The sequence below is a fragment of the Pleurodeles waltl genome, chromosome 5 (assembly GCF_031143425.1).
Source record: "Pleurodeles waltl isolate 20211129_DDA chromosome 5, aPleWal1.hap1.20221129, whole genome shotgun sequence".
Lineage (NCBI taxonomy): Eukaryota > Metazoa > Chordata > Amphibia > Caudata > Salamandridae > Pleurodeles > Pleurodeles waltl.
This window is the reverse complement of record NC_090444.1, coordinates 4,108,373-4,127,176: the sequence shown is the minus strand read 5'-3', so window position 1 is coordinate 4,127,176 and position 18,804 is coordinate 4,108,373. Positions and strand designations below refer to the sequence as shown.

The window sequence follows — 18,804 nt, the reverse complement described above, 5'->3', positions numbered from 1 at the left end:
TTCGTGCTGTGAGCGACATGGCCGCCATGCAGCATGAAGAGGAGAGACAAAAGAAAAAAAGTGTCTGCTCACGCTGCAGTATATCAGCAATCGTTCAATAATCCATGTAACAGGCTGAGTCTGAAAGGCGTGACAAAATCAGCGTCAAGGAGGGACAAACGTAAAGCATTTACCAATGCCTTCAAGTGATATATGAAAGGCAAGCCCAGGAACAAATGAAAATGATGGGCGGGAGATGGGCGCGGTTAAAAGCCCACAATACTTACTACAGGTCAAAGTGCTTGTGCACACAACCTAATAAAAGGAAAAGTTGGAGTTCACAAACACAAAACCCGTAAAATGAAAGGCCAATCAGTTCCACTGCTGTGGCGATAGACTCTCCACTGTAACATCAGAGCACAATCTAGTGTATGTCACAAAGAACAGCTGGTGGAAGTGCACCCCCTTCCCAGAGGTGGCACATTTAGCAAAGGCCGGGGTCCCAAAAAATGCACACTTTCAACCTCGATGTTTGAATTAGTTTCTATTTTAGTGAAATGTGTTTCACTATGCTAAGAATATGTATAATAATGAACGGCTATTTTTAAACCATATACTAAATTATTATGCGGGTGCTCATGTGATGCAAATGGATGCACGACCAGCAGTTGTATGTCCGAACTATTCTGCACCAAAAGATGCTGTGGGTGGAGACCCAAATTGCTTTGTGTTGCAGACAGTCAACCCCACAAGCTTTTAACGCAGAGACAGATCTACTAAAACGGAGCTACATGACTGCCCGTGAAATTATAATGAGGCACAAACAAGGGAAAAGTGGAACATTCCATGGTGTTCTTCCGCGTAATGTACTGTTCGCGAGATTGCACATTTTATGCAGTACGTAGTGAGCACCAGGGGGCACTGACTTGCCTCTGTGTCACAGACACACAAAACGCATTCGGATAACAGCGTTTTAGTAACATCATGGACAGTGCCATGTTACATTTACTAAATGTGGTGCTGTGTAATTTTCATGCTGTGCTTTATGAAGTGTAGTACATCTGGGCCGGAAACCACTGGGTTCTACGTGTTTCCCGGTTTTGAAACAGGTGTCTTCGCCATCTACCATAAACTCCAACCCTTGCAGAGAGTATCTTATCCAACATGAATGTGTTGCGACAAAATGAAACGTGACATGCAAAGAATATATATTTGTTTTAATTAATTGCAGAAATAGCCTTGTAAATGAAAATTGTAGTTTACTTGTCATAATACGCAAACACAACACTATTGATGTGGATTTGCAAACCTCCTGTAACAAAGCTGCGTTCTGAAGTGAAACAAAATAGAAAGCCACTTAACATGCTTACAAATGCACTGGGAGACTCTTCCCTCTGTCCTCGTAAACAAAAAACATTGACATTGATGTTTAATTATATATTAAACAGCATCTTATACAATATAATTTTCAATAGAGCACAAATTAGCTTTAAAAACAAACGCACATTTCCGAAAAGGCCCCCCCCCCAATTCTCTAACTCCCCTCCCTCAGTTCCCCAAATCATTTCTGATGTCACCGCAAAATCAAACTCCAGCTTCGTTTTAAAATGAGATGAACAAGCAATATGTCACAATGTAATTACAATGATAATAGAATAGAAGTCAAGCTGCAGGAAGTGAGTACAAACGTGTAAATGACTCCACATTTTGCAAACAATCTTCAAGGGTTGGTCTAGTTCCATAACCCCAACCTAACCACGTGTCCGAACATTGGGACTAGAAAGTCATTGGTGAACCGGAAGTAAAGCAAAAGCCACAATTTTGTGCCCTCTATGACGCAGGGTCATTGCCCCTTGAACCGGAAACAAGGCTACATTGATAAGGCGAGTTGAATCAAATCCAAAAACTGGAAGCCTTTCAGGGCTGGACATGCAATGGGTATTCAGTCCCATCTCTTGAAGCTGGCTAGTTGAATGGTCACCACGTCTGTTTTTCAAGGAATTATATCTGTTCTTTGGGAATCTAAACATATCAAATGCCTGCAAAATCTAATTCTGTTTCTATAAAAGGACTCTGGATAAAATGTTGTGCACTTTTAACCATCAGCTTTCCTGCATATTCTGATGGATCAGGCATGTTTTGGCACCATGATTGCGGCTTCAGTCTGGGTGGCACTGAGCTTCAAGCAGGTCTGACCTAAGCTCCCACATTAGCGGCATGTTTCATGGGACCTGATATTGAGCGATACGGAATTCATTAGGGATCAGATGTTTTTTTAAAGCAATCCTTGCGAGACTAGTTTAGTTTTTGAGATGCCTCAAAGAAGTTTTCAGATGCATCATAAATGTGCAATTTCTTGGACCTGAAGGATGAAATTAACAGAACTAGCTTATCATTTGTTGGAAATATGATTAATGACAAAGTATAGATACATGAAAACACTAGCATGCAAGGCATGGGTCGAATTCATAGTTCAATCTACTTCAGTCTTAGCTGAAGCCTCCTTCACACCTTCAAAAGAGCTGCTCTGACAGGATGGGTGCAGACCCCTGGGGGGACACTGTGTACGTCAGGGTACTGCAGACTCCTGGAAGGACACTGTGTACGTATGAGTACTGCAGACTCCTGGGAGGACACTGTGTAAGTCAGAGTACTGCAGACTCCTGGAAGGACATTGTGTAAGTCCGAGTACTGCAGACTCCTGGGAGGACATTGTGTAAGTCCGAGTACTGCAGACTCCTCGGAGGACACTGTGTACGTCAGAGTACTGCAGACTCCTGGGAGGACATTGTGTAAGTCCGAGTACTGCAGACTCCCCGGAGGACACTGTATACGTCAGAGTACTGCAGAGTCCTGGGAGGACACTGTGTAAGTCAGAGTACTGCAGAGTCCTGGGAGGACACTGTCTACTGAAGACTCCAGGGAGGACACTGTGTAAGTCAGAGTACTGCAGAGTCCTGGAAGGACACTGTGTACGTCAGAGTACTGCAGACTCCTGGGAGGACACTGTGTACGTCAGAGTACTGCAGACTCCTGGGAGGACATTGTGTAAGTCAGAGTACTGCAGAGTCCTGGAAGGACACTGTGTAAGTCCGAGTACTGCAGACTCCTGGGAGGACATTGTGTAAGTCCGAGTACTGCAGACTCCTGGGAGGACATTGTGTAAGTAAGAATACTGGAAACTCCTGGGAGGACACTCTGTAAGTCAGAGTGCTACTATTTGTAATACAAGCAATAACTCTCCAGTTGGCAGGTCATATCATCTAAAACCCATTCAAGCATTCAGCAATCCACACCAGCTTTGGTATTGATAAAAATTCTGACACAAATCTAATAGCATACTTTGGTATTGATGTAAGAAAATGAAAACGTTTAACACAAAACTGATTGAACCAGAACTAAAGACTAGACGACGACCCATACACATGAATACATTGCAAATCATAATGTGACCTAGTCTAAACAAGGAGCAGTGCAAAGTACACAATGCATGGACATGTCATGAGATCAGAGCTATGATGTTGTAATCAGTATAGATATAAGCCTCATGTGTATCAGCTGTTGTCACTCACACTGACACAAGAACCCTAACTGCCTGAAAGAGATCCATGAGGAACACTTCTATGTTTTCATCACGTTTAATAAACTATGGTCCTTACGGCTTCTAAGAGGCTGAGTTATTTAGTTTAGTTTTCCTTTACTCTGATCACAATTCAGGCAACCTGCATTGTCACACTTGATTTGTATTTATTCTTTGGTGCACCTCTCGTAATGGTCTATGTATCTGCAATCAGCGATTTTCTATATTTGCATGTTAAGAGCTCTGTGCTTATCTTTTCACAAGAAAGTGTACTGAGTAAGATTTATTCAGACTCCCAAATCTAATAGTTTATACATCTTGGAAGCAGGCCGTAAGAACCACTGTTTGAAAACATCAGTATGCCCAGGTTCTGAGGATTACATGATGGGCCCATAGTTCTTGACTTGGGTTTTTATCATGGGCAGGCCAGGCTACAGATATGTTTTTTTTTTTAACATGATATTCATCTATATAATGGTCACATCATGAACATGTCTCTCAAATTTGACATTTATATGTCTATGCCTTCAATTAGTTCTCCATATGTTATCCTTCAGATCTCTAGGAATGATCTGAAGAATTGAATTTGTTACCTTTCATAGATGATACAGATTATTCTGAGAGCGTGTATGGTGCTAACGTGCCAACACTTGTACTACTGCTTGTGAAAAAGCAGAAACTGCTTTTGAATGGCAAAGGCCCCTCTCAAAGACCCTGGATACCGACCCCTGCTGCGTGGTCAAATGGAAAGCCATCTTCCCTAAGCTTGAACAGTGATGAGGAAGCACCGTCCTCCGAGCAAGGCTCAGCTCTGGCTTGTAAGGCAGTCCAACGTTCGAGCCATGGCCCTCATGATGACAGCAAGCTAACGAGATATGGTCACATTGTTGTAGTATATGAACAAGTGACACATAACGCTATGCATCAGCACGTTCATTGGAGGAGATGGCAGCAGGTTCAAAACGCTACAATAATATGTGTCCAGTCATGCTGGGCCACCAAGCTGAAGTGGAAGATGCTGGATCCGGAACTTGCAATCATGAAGAAGGAACCATACAGAAAGTCAGTGCTTGAGAAACAGCACACTGGAATGATTCACTTTTTCTAAGTTCTGAATACCCAAGCTGCGGCTGATCACCCTGACCTTTTCTTAATGACTTCCTCACAGCCTGTAGTTGAATATTAAGTCATTCAGACAAAGGCTACAAGTGTTAGTCCACAAAATCAGTGCCTTCATAGAGGTATGCCTCCTCTTTATCAATCAGGTAAACAAAAGAGCAATTGTGTCTCTAAACCAAAGGCCTCCGTCAACTACTTTGATCTAGCAATCAGTGGCACTTAAAAGAATGAGCTTTGGAGAACCTCCACTCCCTTCTTCCGGAAGAAATGGAAAACCCACTACATAACATTGGTGTTGGCCAACAATGGCTGCAGCAGGAGGGATAAACCCAGTTGAGAGGATGCAAACATCTCACTAATGCTGTAGTTAAAATTTCACAATTGCTTGGCCAAAAAAAGCGCAACATAGGCAAAACATCTGATGATAAATCATATGAAAGGAAGAGCTATCTGACCAGGCGCGGCCAACAATATTTTCTCCAATAAAGCAATCAGTGTTATTGAGCACTTTCAAAATAAGAACTTTGCAACAAAAGAATCTTGCATAAATTGACTGACCAGGTAACAAGGACATCTAGAAAATCACACATGTATGCTACAAGACGATTAGTGCAATACTTTGATGTCATGGACATCATAGAGAAGGGTCTGGGCTCCATTCCATCTTTCTTACTAGACAGAAAATGCATAAAACATTCTATACCCTCACAGGGACAAAAATGCTTTCCATTAGCTAGAACTCCTGAGGCACTGCAGTCTGGTCCACGGAACCGCTTCATAACATGCCAGCAGCACACCAATAATGAGATGGTCAACTAGGTCCAGAGAGCAGTCACTGGAGGTTGTAGTCATCTTTGGTCATTACTCAGTTTGTGATGTGTATTATCACTGCTACAGCAGGTCAGTCTGCAGTTGCTTAATAGCCTAGCAGGCTGGAAATGTTTTCTTTTTCAAAATGGCATTAGTTTACGAACACCACAGACTTTCCGTGAGACGTACTGCATGGACCATTGTAACTTATATGTTGCACTGGTACAAGCTTTCTACCTCCAGGAACACATGTGTGAAGCTGGCCTACGTTGGTGTTAACTTCAATGTTAATATGTGAGGATTCAGATGGTCTCAGCTCACATCCCGATGGGTATGTAGGTCCGGCCTGGGTGTAAGTCCCGTCCCGTCACTGCATGCAACATTCTTTTGCCTCCCTGAAGTGGTCGAGGAATACTGAGGCTGCTACAGAAATCAACTCTCCTGTCCTTCTGCTTTCCATTTAATGACGTTTGAAGAGTGTGTGTTTGCATGTGCTCAAGAATGCAGGCGTTCAAAACCCCTAACCAGTTTTTTCCACTTTGCCCTCCTAAGCTCATTTCCAATGTTTATACAAAACCTACAAACATGTTTACAATGTTGGTCTTAGAAACCGTTCCTCCTTCCTGGTAGTGTTTGAGGTCTACTATGAACTTTTTCCTGTGCTGAATTACAAACCTTCCTCAAACTCCTGTTAACTAGCAAGGCTTAGGTGATAACTGGGTACTGTATTGGGATCTGGTATGACAGCCTTTAAAGCTTCCGTTATGAATCATTACATCAGGTCTCCATGAACCGCACAGTAACAAAGCCCACATGGCACCAACTCGCTGCCAGAAGGCATGGCAGTTTCATTACTGTACTAGCTTCTCCAAAGACAACATCCAACATTTTTAGGCTCTACCTCCCATCTGCCTGTGTGTGGAACTGTTCTGCTGTACATATTCAAAGAGGATGGTAGTTCACCTAAGTGTACTGGACTGTAATAGTTGCCATACGCTTATATATAGACTAGGTTTTACTATTACACACAACCCTGCTAAGCTTTTTACAAGTAGTTGTTAGGTCTGGACTGTGAATTCAGTTTTCTAGGGTAGGAAGCGTGCTTGCAAATCCTACAAGGGCTTCCTATCCTCCAAACGATGACATGCAGAACTCTTCTGGTAAGTACCTCCATTCTGTTCAAAGACCTGATGCATTTTTCATTTCATCTTAGTTCTAAAAAGGCAGGAAGGGATCTCCTCTTGCGCACTTATTATATCTTGGTCTCCCGTTGCATAGGAGCATGTTCTCTGGTAGTCTATGAAAACTGTGTTATACCAGCACCTTTCCCCATGTTTACAGCATGTAAATGTTTCCGTCCAGCACGCGTCCTCTGATGGACCTTCAGGCTGTAGTTGGTGTTGAACCTCTTTCCACATCCAAGGCACTGATAGGGTCTCTCCCCGGTGTGGATTCGCAAGTGCACCTTTAGGTGGTAGGACTTGGTAAAAGCATTCCCACACACACTGCACTGATATGGCCTCTCGCCTGTGTGCGTTCTTGAGTGAACTTTCAGGTGCGCGTTTTTAATGAAGCTTTTCTCACACACTACACATTTGTATGGTCTCTCTCCTGTGTGAATTCTCTGGTGAATCCTAAGTTTGTACAGATGTGAGAAACGTTTCTCACACTCATCACACTTATATCCTGAGTCTTCAGTGGGAGTTCTCTGGACAAAAGTGGAGTATGGGGAATTCATGACAGCTTGCCCAAATTCTGCACCTGGCTCACCATCCCTTGCCATGTGCAACTTCTGGTGTATGATAGCACTTGCTCGCTCACTGAAGTCTTTCCCACACACAAGGCACTGGTATGAATTTTTCCTTGGATGACTCCGCTGACCAAAAAGAGGCACTGTTAGCTCACCAGCATCGTAATCAAAGTCAAAGGCATCATCCATAACATATCTTGGCAGGAATCTCTTCTGCTTTGCCGTCCTTTCCAGTTCATCAAAAAACAGAGGATTGCTTTCGGTGACTTCTTCACATGGCATCCCGGTCTCATAGGCTTGTTCAGTGAACTCTTCCGGATTTGTCATTGGGCCAAGAGCCATGGGCCCATAATCTACAAGATTAAAAGGAGACTCGAGTCATCATGGGATTTATATCGCAAGGGAAGCACAAGACATACAGAGCCCAGGCTAGCGTCGTCCTTTTATGGGATGCAACTCCCTACCTGAACGACAGCAATAAGCAGTACTCAGCAGTGGGGCCTGATTCACAAGGCTGTACTGTGTAGATGTATACATATTCTTAAACTATGGTATTATTTAGTATCCCTCTATACAAAGTAATGATAACACTTTATTAAACTGAAACAAACCTAATCTTACAGGGTTTTCAACAGACAATCTTACTTTCAAATAAAAGTACCATCACAAAATCGTCCCACTGCTTTGAAAAGAAGACTGAATCCTCAAACAATGGACTACGCAACATATTTTACTGCAGCTTATCAATACGTTCCTTGCCCTGTGGTGTGGCTGGACCATCCAAAACATGTACACGTGTGTGTATGTGTGTGTGTGTATATATATATATATATATATATATATATATATATATATATATACACACACATACATACACATTTTATTGTTAGGGTGTTGAAAGTACACAAAATAAAAATCAACAAAAATCAACAAACACTGAAATTCATCAGTTTGTTCATTTGTTGAATTAACAAGAACGTGTGCCGCATCATGCACTGCTTCTGACCTCGCATATTCCATTACTAGTAATGTTAAATTACATCACTGACAATATCATACACTCATTGAGAGCGCTCTAAAGGGTTTGTGGACTTGAGGTAACTCAACACACTACATCTGTGCACGATTACTTATTCACCTTCGTGAGATTACGTTCTTAAAGACCTCACATGACCAGTCATTTGAGGTGAAGTGGTTGAAAGGTATACATTCGCCACTGAAAAGACTCCCTCTGTGAACCCATATGGACAACCCCCTGTAGTTTAGCAAAATACACTACACACGTTCCTGCGATGGGCACAGTGGCACAGTCTTACAGCCATACACACAACACCAGTGTGAAATAAACCATGTTTAAGTGGGACATCTCTACAGCGAAGTTAATCAAATGAACAGCCACGCGTTATAAATGTTATTACACAGAATTTATGTACACTACTGTATTGCAAATATTTAACATGGGCTGGCAGCCAAACATCCACTGGCGGATAATCCATTGTCACCAGAAGCTTTAGCCATTGTCACAGATTCTGTTTCTGTGAACACGCTTTGGCTTGAAATCACAGCCTACTTTCAATCATAACTTTACTTCCCACATCAAGCGTGTTCAGCCTTTATCTTGTTTAACTGAGAGCATTACTCCCATCCTACACGTAAGTGATTAGTAAATGGTAAACCATATAATTTACAGCATCGACAATTACCACTGCCAACAAGGCTTACCCTATTTCCATGCATTGGGCCCATAGTAGTGCACTCAATAACTCTATAATGTAAATGACTATTGTGTTATCAGTAATGCCATCAATTATGTCTATTGCGATCTCATTAATAATGTCATTTAGCATGTCATGAGTGATGTATTATGTGCAGTCACAAGCAGTGCATGGCAGAGGTCCAAGTTACAGCCAGCTCACTGAACTATAACTGGAGAAGTTCAGTGTTTTTTTTTTTTGCTTTCTAAATGTTAGTTTTTGTGTTATTTCAACAGCTAAGTAGAACATCACTTTCAATGTGTTTTTGTTTTTTTAGCGAATTTCTGAGGCTTTTTTTTTTTAAGCAAGGTACAGTCTTATTACCATACCCAAGTATAACATCACTTTGACCCTTGTTTTTTGAGTGAATTTCTGTGATTTCGTTTTATCATATTCACCAGATTTCCCTGCTGAGCACAACTTTTGGCAGTGTGCAGTCATGGGTTGCACCCAGAGCTTTAAATGAGTCCAGACCTTGCACCCGACCCCGGCAGACACCCAATCCCTGGCTGAGAGAAGCATGGTGTTGGATGCAGGAAGTGGCCTGAGGCCAACCACAGCACCCAACCCCCACTGCGCATGGCCTTTGGCTGTGTGCAATGTGGGTTGGCACCAAGGCCTGGCCTCTGGCCAGTTCTGGTTATAAACCCCCACAGACGTCCAATTCCCCAACCGCTGTGCATAACCTAGAGGCTGTGCACAGTTGGGGTTCGGGAGAGATTTAAGTCGGGTCCACCACAAACCCTTCTCATCTGCTCCCCTACCCCACAAGTACATTTATTATTATTTTTTTGTTTTCACAGTACCATAGTGCTGCAATCAAGCACCACATCCTTGGTACAGCATATCATGCAAGTTTCACCCAGTGAAGTTTGCATGATCCTGCGGTACAAGTTCAGCAGAAGTAGTACAGGAGTACCATGGTACCCCACAGAGAGCCATGCTGGGTTAGCCCTGCCGCCAGTTCCCAACCACTCTGGGGGTGTCCAACCGCTGCTATGAACAGCATTCAGCCATGTGCAGGGTGAGGTTGGTTTCAAGGCTTGGCCTGTGGCCAGGCCGGGCACCCATTTCTACCGCCCACGACTTTCAGCTGTGCGCAGCATGGGGATGGCATCAGAACCTGGTTTTCAGCTAGACCCTGCACAAAAACCTCAGCTGACTACCAATTTCCAACCCCTTGGGAACACTTGACGCACCCATACCTGAATTTGGCATCTTGACCTTGCAAAGGTGCTCTCCTCCATGAGTGTAGGCCACACTCCGAAGCTCATACCCTTAGACAAGTAATCCCACCACTCGTGGATGTATCCCAAGATGTCTGGTAAACCGTCCTTGAAGGGGTAGTGGGAAATTGGCACACAACGTAGGGTTCCTTGTCTAGCCACAATTCACAAAAGACCTCATGCTATGGGTACCAGTATTTGTGGTGGGTAAAACATTACCATGTGCTGTATTACCTCCTCACTCGGAGTTCCACAACTCTGAGTGGGGGAATAACAAGTTATCCTGTTCTGAGCTGCAAATCATCTAATACTGCAGTGCTGCGCCACGTAAGTTCCATAAGAGTATTTATATTGTACTTGGTTTTGCACTAAAATTAGGACCAAAGATAGATTAAAACCAGCCTTGCTTGAGGTTTTCCAGGCATCTGCAACGGAGCAAAACCTGACCCACCCAACCTGAAGCTATACAGACTGCTCAAAGGCATAGTGTGTATCCTTCAAGACCAGCTTGCCTACTATAGAATGTTACCTCATCATTGTCACAAACAACTAAATGCTGTAGGACAGAACAAACTGTTAAGGCACTGCAACCGTGGTCTTAAACGTATGAGAAAATAAATTGCATTATTAAACGTTTACGTTCATATTCAATATTAACAGAACCTGCCCAACTTATCCAAAGTACTGACATAACATGATTTTCTGTCAATTAAAGTGTGAACATATAGGAGAAGCCTGTGAACATGTTTGGGCTTAGGATCTTTCTTCCTCAGGCTTTCATCAGAATCTCTTCAGTAAGTTTTTTGCAAAGTAGCCTAAAAGAGATACCATGATCACATTACTCAAATTTACTTGACTTTATCGGTACCTTTCCTATGTATCATGGCCAAACTCATGTTTACTGCAGTATTTCAATACAACAGTAGCATTTTGTAAACCAGCCACAGACGTCCTGATGAAGACATTAGTAACAAAAAAACAGAGCCAGCAAATTCACCACTGTGCCCTTTCTCATCTCCACTTTTCTGGTGACTAAATGTGCATGTATTATATAGCAAAGATATAGCTAATGTGCTTTGGTAAAGCACAAAACCACTATCATCCCATTACTTAATAATCTGTTTTCAAATAGTCTTTGAGCCATTTCAAAGCACTGAAGATGCTCAGTGTTACTATTAATCAATACAATGGTACACAATTTATCGAGCACTTCACAATGAAAGGGTACTTTGACCTTCTCAGCGTGTGAATTAGTAACCTCCACGTCATGGAAGACGTCAGCAGTGAGCGCTTATTTCACTACATCATCTTGATTAATATTTTCAGTTGTCTTCCTTTTTAGACAATAATTGTTACTCAGAAATTTTTAATATCAGTATTGGTTATTGGGGCCCATTTTCCTATGCTCTTCTGCAAGTAACAGGCACAATTTTGTGTTACATAATATATGGCAAAAACAATTATTTCTTTCCACAGCATTTCATCTTGGACGACCAGGGTGAAGAATTGTAGTCAAACACTATTTCCAAGTGCCTAAGTCTGTTTTATAATATTTTAGTCAACAGATTGTGTGTTCTACAATAGGAAGTAAATGTATCCCTGGTCTCTGAATGCGCGTATCTTGACTGCCCGCATGATAAGCAGGGCCTACTGGTAGTACAATTCATAGGGTCATGCTTGAGATTTGTGAATCATGAATTGGAATCAGACAGTGGCAGAGAGTGATCTGGCTTCAGCCCCAGCCCACCACAGACCAGGCCTTTAGACAATGAGCACAAATGTTAGAATTGAAAGATGCTCCCGGAAGCTCTCCACTCCGCGCTGTTGCTCCATAGCTTTAGGGTGGTCCTCGCAGGATGGGCCTGGGTGGCTGGGAATCTGATTGAATTAGACTGAACCTCAAGGACACCAACTCATATCCTGAATCCACTTACTCAGAGCAGGGAAACAGCATATTTTTACCAGGTGGCCGACAGGTTAAAACCCTCATTTTAGCAAGCGAGAAAAACAGCCTTGAAACAGCGCTGCCAGAGAAACTGAACTTTAAACAGGAGTTGGTGCTGTGTCAAGCAATTGAAGATTTTAAATAAAAATCAATATATATTTAGATAGTATAAACAAGGAGTGTTCTCAAATTTAGAAAAGCTGCAACCTTCTCATTAAAATTTAAAATTAAATAAATTATTTTATAATTTGTGTGCATGTTTGATGAGTGCTTGTTTCTGTATTTTTTGTGTATTGTTTTGCAGTTCAAATCACCGGGGGTCCCTGGCTTCCAATAATGCCCCGGGGGTGGGGGGGTTTCTTGAATTCCAATGAGTCGCCGGGGGTCCCTCGGTTCATACAGTGGTTTACCGTCTCTCTCATTACATGGGCCGATATGACACAAACAAACCCACAATACTCCCCTAATGGTAAGCAGCGACTGCACACGGTTGTCGATCTTTCTTATGTTATATATGCCTCAATCATACGAACCAGACAAATATTTCAACAATGATCTGCAGTGACTGGACACATTTGTTTGGTTGAACTCTTGGCCTCGCTCTCTTGGGTCATGCATGCCTTCACTGTACAAATCAAGCCAATTCTCCGCTAATGAGCTACAGAGGTTGGACATGGTTTGTTGGTCAGTCGCTCTGTTGTTCTCGTCATCTGTGTGTCAGATTTAAGATTCAGCTTAGTGCCTCCCAATAAGAGTGGCTAAACCTGATTGGTCAGCCCTTCTCGTCATGTGCACCTCTACTGTATGAGACAGGCCAATGATGCCTTGAATGAGGAGCAGTGACTAAACACGGTTGGCCAACCCTTCTCATCATATTCGCTTCCATTGTACGGTTGGCTCCAATGAGCAGCAGTGGCTGAACATGGTTGGTGAACCTTTCTCTCCTCATGCACCAGCCCGCTGCTCCACTAAAGAGCTGTTGAAGATGGTATGAAGAACATCAGTGCAAGAGTAGTGCGCGGAGGAAGAAGTAAGTAGAGCTATAAAAGGTGAGAAAGGAGCAGGTACTGTGCAAAACAGTCTGAGCAATAAAGATCTGGTTAGAGAGAGTCAGGTAGGTCAGCAATGACGTGCAGGTTGCCAACCGAAGGGGAAAAAAAAAACATGACTGTCCGAAGAAAGGCAGAAACTGTGAGCTCTGAATTTTACTTTTGGGGGGATCAAAATTACGAGAATAAGACAAGACATCCAGTATTTGATGGCAGACTATCGGAAACATTGCTGCGAAGATTAGATTGGAATAAAAGGTGCAAGAGAAATGTAATGAAGTAGAGCACCAAGGATGGAGCCACAAGGGAAACCATCATGGAGAAAGAGTCCGCTCTCCAAGAGCAGAGCCAGAGCTCCTAGAAAGGAACCCGTGGAAGAGAGAGGAGACCGCCCAACCATGTGGAAAAGCACAAACGCTGAGGAGAAAACCGGCTAAATACTTTGAAGTAAGAGTTTGCTGGACAGGACACTCCGGTGCAAAGGCAACAAAGTAGCACGTAACCCAAACCCTTGAGACGGACCTTCAGTTTCACTGGTGGAGCCAATAGGGGCTTCAACAATGGAACAATCCCCCGACAGCTTCATAGAGTCGGGCCACTAGATGAAGGACATCCTGTCTGCTTTATTTAGAGTAGACTGCGTAATTTCTTATTTCCATCACTGCAATGAAAAACCTGGCAGTGAGGAACAGAAAAAAAAGAATGAGACCTTCCATCCTGGGAGAAACCTCCCACACGTGGGCGTCCTTTGTTTTTTTGTTTTCTTTTTCACAAACAAACTCAAACTTTAGGAGATTGGTTCTGAAAAACAGAAACATGTAAAAAGTTAAGTGAACAGATGTCAAAACCGAAGGCGGACGTTCACCAAATGTTTTGTTCTTTGAAAGGAACCAGCTACTTTTAATAAAAGACGATGGCCCCTGGGCCGGTGAACATCTCTAAATCTGATGGGTGGTAGTCCGTCAGGTTAGTGGAGGTAATGACATTGTACAGTGTGCCCAGCAGAACACCAGGTCTTTAGTTACAGGAAAAAATAACTGTTCAAGCAGGGTTAGCTTAGATCTGAGAAGAGATCTGAGTCAGAAGAGGTCTGAATCAAGAAGAGATGAAAGTAGACTACATACCACGCGTTCTTGTAGAGGTCAGAGAGAGTGCGCAATGGGAGGAAAAGTCAACTGGCAGTGTTTGAAAGTAAAAATAAGAATAGCTTTTGAAAGCACTGGCAAAATGGCAGATGATGGGATCCCCAAAAAAAGAGAAGGAGATCAGAGGGTGCAGCAGCATGACTGAAAGAAGAGATTAAGAAATACACAATACAAGTGAGAAGGAACTTTTAGTGACAGAGGAGGAATGTTGGAAGGGAATGGTGAACAGAATTGTTCTTTTGGAACTGAGAAAAGTAGCAATCTGAACTGTGGTGAGAGAAGCAAGGGATGACGGACCAGTATGAAGAAACATTAACTGGAAAGGTAAAGCCTCCTTCTTGACCAATGGATGTACTGGGTAGTTCAAGCATGACCACTATTTTGAACACGTGTGCAGCGTCCAGAAGCTGCACAGACTTTATCTCTTAAAAGAAGAATGTTTCCCAGACCATATTTCTTTAAGATTATAAAGTAGAACAGCAGCGTAAACACTGGTACATAAACAGGGGAGTGAGTTCAAGAGGGAAAATACGCATGTGGATTGGCTCAAAGACCCTAGGAAACCTTCAACACTCAGCACATAATTACTGAGGACAGTATGATGGAAAAGCAGTTATAAAATATTGTTTATGCAGATTTTTTTTTATAACCCACAATCGTCCATCTGCTGTCGCAATTTTAATGCTTCTACTGCTCTTTATCCTCTAATCGACGAAGTTTGTCCTTGAAAAAATTAATAGGTTCCCTCTTTTACCCTAAAGGGCAGGTGATGGAACATTGTCCAGAGAAGGTTGGTTAAGGGTATGAAAGTTGGGGGTCGGATTGTGTATTTTGGACATTTGTTCCAGAAGTACTGCACTAGTACAAAAAATGTATTTGCACAATTTATTTTGCCACTCTGATCCCTATCACAGAAAGGTTTATGGACCAGGAAACAAAAAGAGAAAACTGAATTGGAAAACGTATTCAACTAATGTACTACGTTCACTGTTTAAATGAATTATACATTTTAAGAAAAAATTAAATAATAAACCCTTAAAAAATAAAGCAAAATTATTTTCAATTTTTGTCTGGACAGATGTAATAATGAAGAGGGCAAACAGGTTTAGGTCCACTATAAAGCCATAGTTCACATGTAAAAAGCGAAGGAAACGTAGTCACTCTGCCCACTTTTTAATTACATGGAACAGCAAAAACAGTTTGTTCCATCTTTTGCCCTGGTGCAAATACCACTTACTCCACTCCAATTTGTACGAGAAGCGAAGTAGCAGTAATAGCTTTGCACAGTTTTGGACCAGTGTAAAAGCTTGTATGATCAGGCCTTTGGGGTTCTCGGAAGTTGGGGATGACTACATTCTGTTATAAGGGTTTTTGAGGTGTCATTACCAGGATAAAGGATCAAAGAGACCTCAAACTAAAACCTTGCAGGCTAAAATATGCATCTCTGAAAGAAGTAAGAGTATGGGAGGATGTGGGGAGATAGCTGCAGGCTTCTCTCCTGTTCCTGCTCTGACCCCCGGGCCGTCTTGCTGCTGTAAGGGTAGTGCTCTGACCCCCCTGGGCCGTCTTGCTGCTGCAAGGGTTCTGCTACGTCAGTGTCTCCTTGGTTGTTACGGGGAAAGCTAGCCGCTAACGAACTGATTGCGCGGGCTGACTGATACACAATTGCAGCCGACTCTCCAGCAGTTACTCCCTTCTCTGCCCTCCTGCTCTCTGTGGCTGTGGAGTGGACAGAATCTTGGAGATGAAGAGAAGACAGGATCATCACTGCGGTATCTCTGAGGCAGGGATAGCAACCGGCTCTGTATAGCAGCCATGGTCACCTTGCTGTTGCAGCCTATTTTCTTTCAACTCCTCTAAGGCCTCCTTCCCAGCTACCTTGGGCTTGTCTGCATCCCCTGGGCTGTGTTTTGTTATGGTGCCTGTTAAAGCTGTTGGTGTTCGAGGAATGAAGGCCCCCCACTTGGCAGGTAACTTGGGCCACAGCAGCTCTACCTTATTCCGGGCGGTGGTGAAACTGCTGGCTTCTGGCGCTTTGCCTCTGCTCACTACAGACTCTACAGCGGGGCACGCTGAGGAGGCTACATTGACTTTAATATCTGCGCCCCTGCAATAGCCTTCTGTCTCTGCTGACCCTGAGGTGACGTCTCCTGCAAAGGATAATTCCTGTTCTATAGCTCCTGCACTCCCGGCTGCACTCACACCATTCTCCAGCCCGGCTGCCAGTCAACCGATGTTTTGCAACAATGCATCTTCAGCAGCGGAGGCTGCCACCGGAATGCAGCTCACAGGTAACACTGTTGCACTCCCATCCCCTGTTTCTCTGCCGCCTCCTGCTCCTTTTACTGTCTCCTCCACTCCTGCTGTGAACTCCGGTATCTACACTCCTGAAACATCGGCAATGTCTTTTCTGGAGGAGAGCAGGCTAGGTACCATCGGGGGCGACAGTTGTTCAGTGGCGCATCAATCTCGACAGCCTGTGGTATCAGCAGTGAGCAAGACAGCAACCGAGATGGCTCACCCCGGCATGCACCTCTCTCTGGCTGCAGCTCCCGTGGCAGGCAATCTGCATTATTCAGACACAGGGACGTGCTCCTGCAATGGCAGTACCAACAACAATCACTGCAAAAATAAGGCTGCTGACTGCTATCATGCTGCTTCAAGCGATATAGCATTACCAATTTTAGTTGCTACTACTAGGCAACCAATACACTTAAAGGCACCTGGTCGTAAGAAGGGTGCCATGGTTAAGAAAAGCAACTCCACGCAGCACTCCCCTTATGCTTACCCACTACAGCAGCGGGCCAAGGTGAATTCAGATTCTGAAGTCCACAAGCCTGCTAGAGCCAAGCTTGATGGTCATCAGAATGGTCATTCGCCTCGCATCTTGGATTGTTCCCCTGTCTATTATTTTTTTTAACCCATAGGCCTTCCTCTGACCTGGCAGCTCGCCCACCTGGGGCAGGGTCTGCTGAGCCACACAAGGCTCATTGTGGCGTCCCTTCATCTGGCCACAATCATTCAATTTATGCAGCTGCAGCGAGTCGAGACTCAGCAGCACTACGCACAGGTGAGGAGTGATAATGCACAGCTTCAGCAGTCTGTTGCTGATATGATTGATAAAGTCTCTACTCTCACCACACAGGTTTTGGACTTACAGCAGCGAGTTGCCGACTCCGAAGATGCTGTGTTGGCCTCTGCCCAGTCCATTCGAGGCCACAAGGCCCATCTATCACACGCAAATCAAGGTCAAGATTTTGAAAATCATCAGAAACAAAACAACCTCAGAGTATTTGAAGATCCCAGAGGGCAAGAAGGGGGGGATGACCCTCATCAATTTATTATTCAATTATTTGGGAAAGCCTTCCCTGAGCTCCCAGACTGGGACTTAGATTGTCAAATACAAAGGGCCCACCACCTTCCATAACAGCAGAGCAACTCTAAGATAGATAAATAACGTCCTCTGCTGATCTGCATCAGAAATTTCCTGCCCTGACAAACAATCTTCTATAAGACTGGGCCTACCTCCACTCTCACTGCGGACTGGGTAACTTTTCATGTTCGCTCCAACTTCTGTAAATCTACAGTGGAAAGGGGCAAGAAACTAAGCCAACTAATGGATCCTCTACAAACAGTTCTGGCTCAAGTGTTTTGGCAAGAGCCTGCCCGCCTGAAGATTCGCAAGGATGGCCAGGTTTAATTTTGCCATTTACAATCAGTGACTACAAAGATGTTTAAATCTTTGCAGGATAAAGGGGACAAGCACTATTTAACTAGTGGTTGTTGTCACTTTCTATTGCGCTCATTGTTAACTGGTCAGCTCACAGGTCTTTTTCGTTGTCCTAGCTATGGTAATTTCTTTAAGGATTAACTGTTTTATGTCATCTGCTTGAGCTCATGGTGGTGGCATGGGGTAGAGGTCACTGTAGTCAGATGTGGAATGCACTGTGGCTGTCTGTAGGTTCTGAGAGCTGGAGAGTGGGTTGATTTCTCACTTGTGTGAGGGTTGGTAGTCTGCTCATTCAAGGCTGTTTTCAATATTTCTATTCTTTAGGGTTTCTGAGCATATGGGTGGTTGGGTTGGTGAGGGGGGTGGCACTAGAGAAAATGGTAGCTACAAATAAGAGTAGGTTGTTATACAGCAAATATGCATCAGGTCAGAAGCTTTTGTCCTGCAGATCTAATCTGCTGATATGTGATAATTAGCATTATGTGTTGGAACGCTGCAGAACTTAATCGCCCTCTCAAACAGTGGCTGGTGATAAAGGAGATCTCTTCCTGGTGATAGAGGAGATCTCTTCTTATGAGCTTCATATTGTCTGTCTCACTGACACTCATTACATACAAGGAACGATCACTGCTTCTGCAGCTTAGGTTGAGCCTGTGTCTTGCACTAGCCAGTCTGGCTCCATATAAGGGTTGGGGAGGGGGGAGGGGGGTTGACCAT

At 43.6% G+C, this 18,804-nt stretch overlaps 1 protein-coding gene across 4 annotated transcripts in view; it reads right to left on the bottom strand.

Annotated features, from left to right (window-relative positions):
• Positions 1 to 18,804, bottom strand: part of LOC138295220 (zinc finger protein 182-like) — a 281,495-nt gene that overhangs the window by 46,992 nt on the left and 215,699 nt on the right. Inside the window, exon 9 of one of the 4 annotated variants that reach the window (XM_069233399.1) lies at positions 1,196 to 7,591. The exons of the other annotated variants lie outside the window; for them this stretch is intronic. Within the exon in view, the coding sequence (XP_069089500.1) occupies positions 6,786 to 7,591 (806 nt within the window). The 3' untranslated portion in view covers positions 1,196 to 6,785. Of the gene's footprint in view, positions 1 to 1,195; positions 7,592 to 18,804 lie in introns of those variants that run through there. 4 annotated transcript variants of the gene reach the window in all.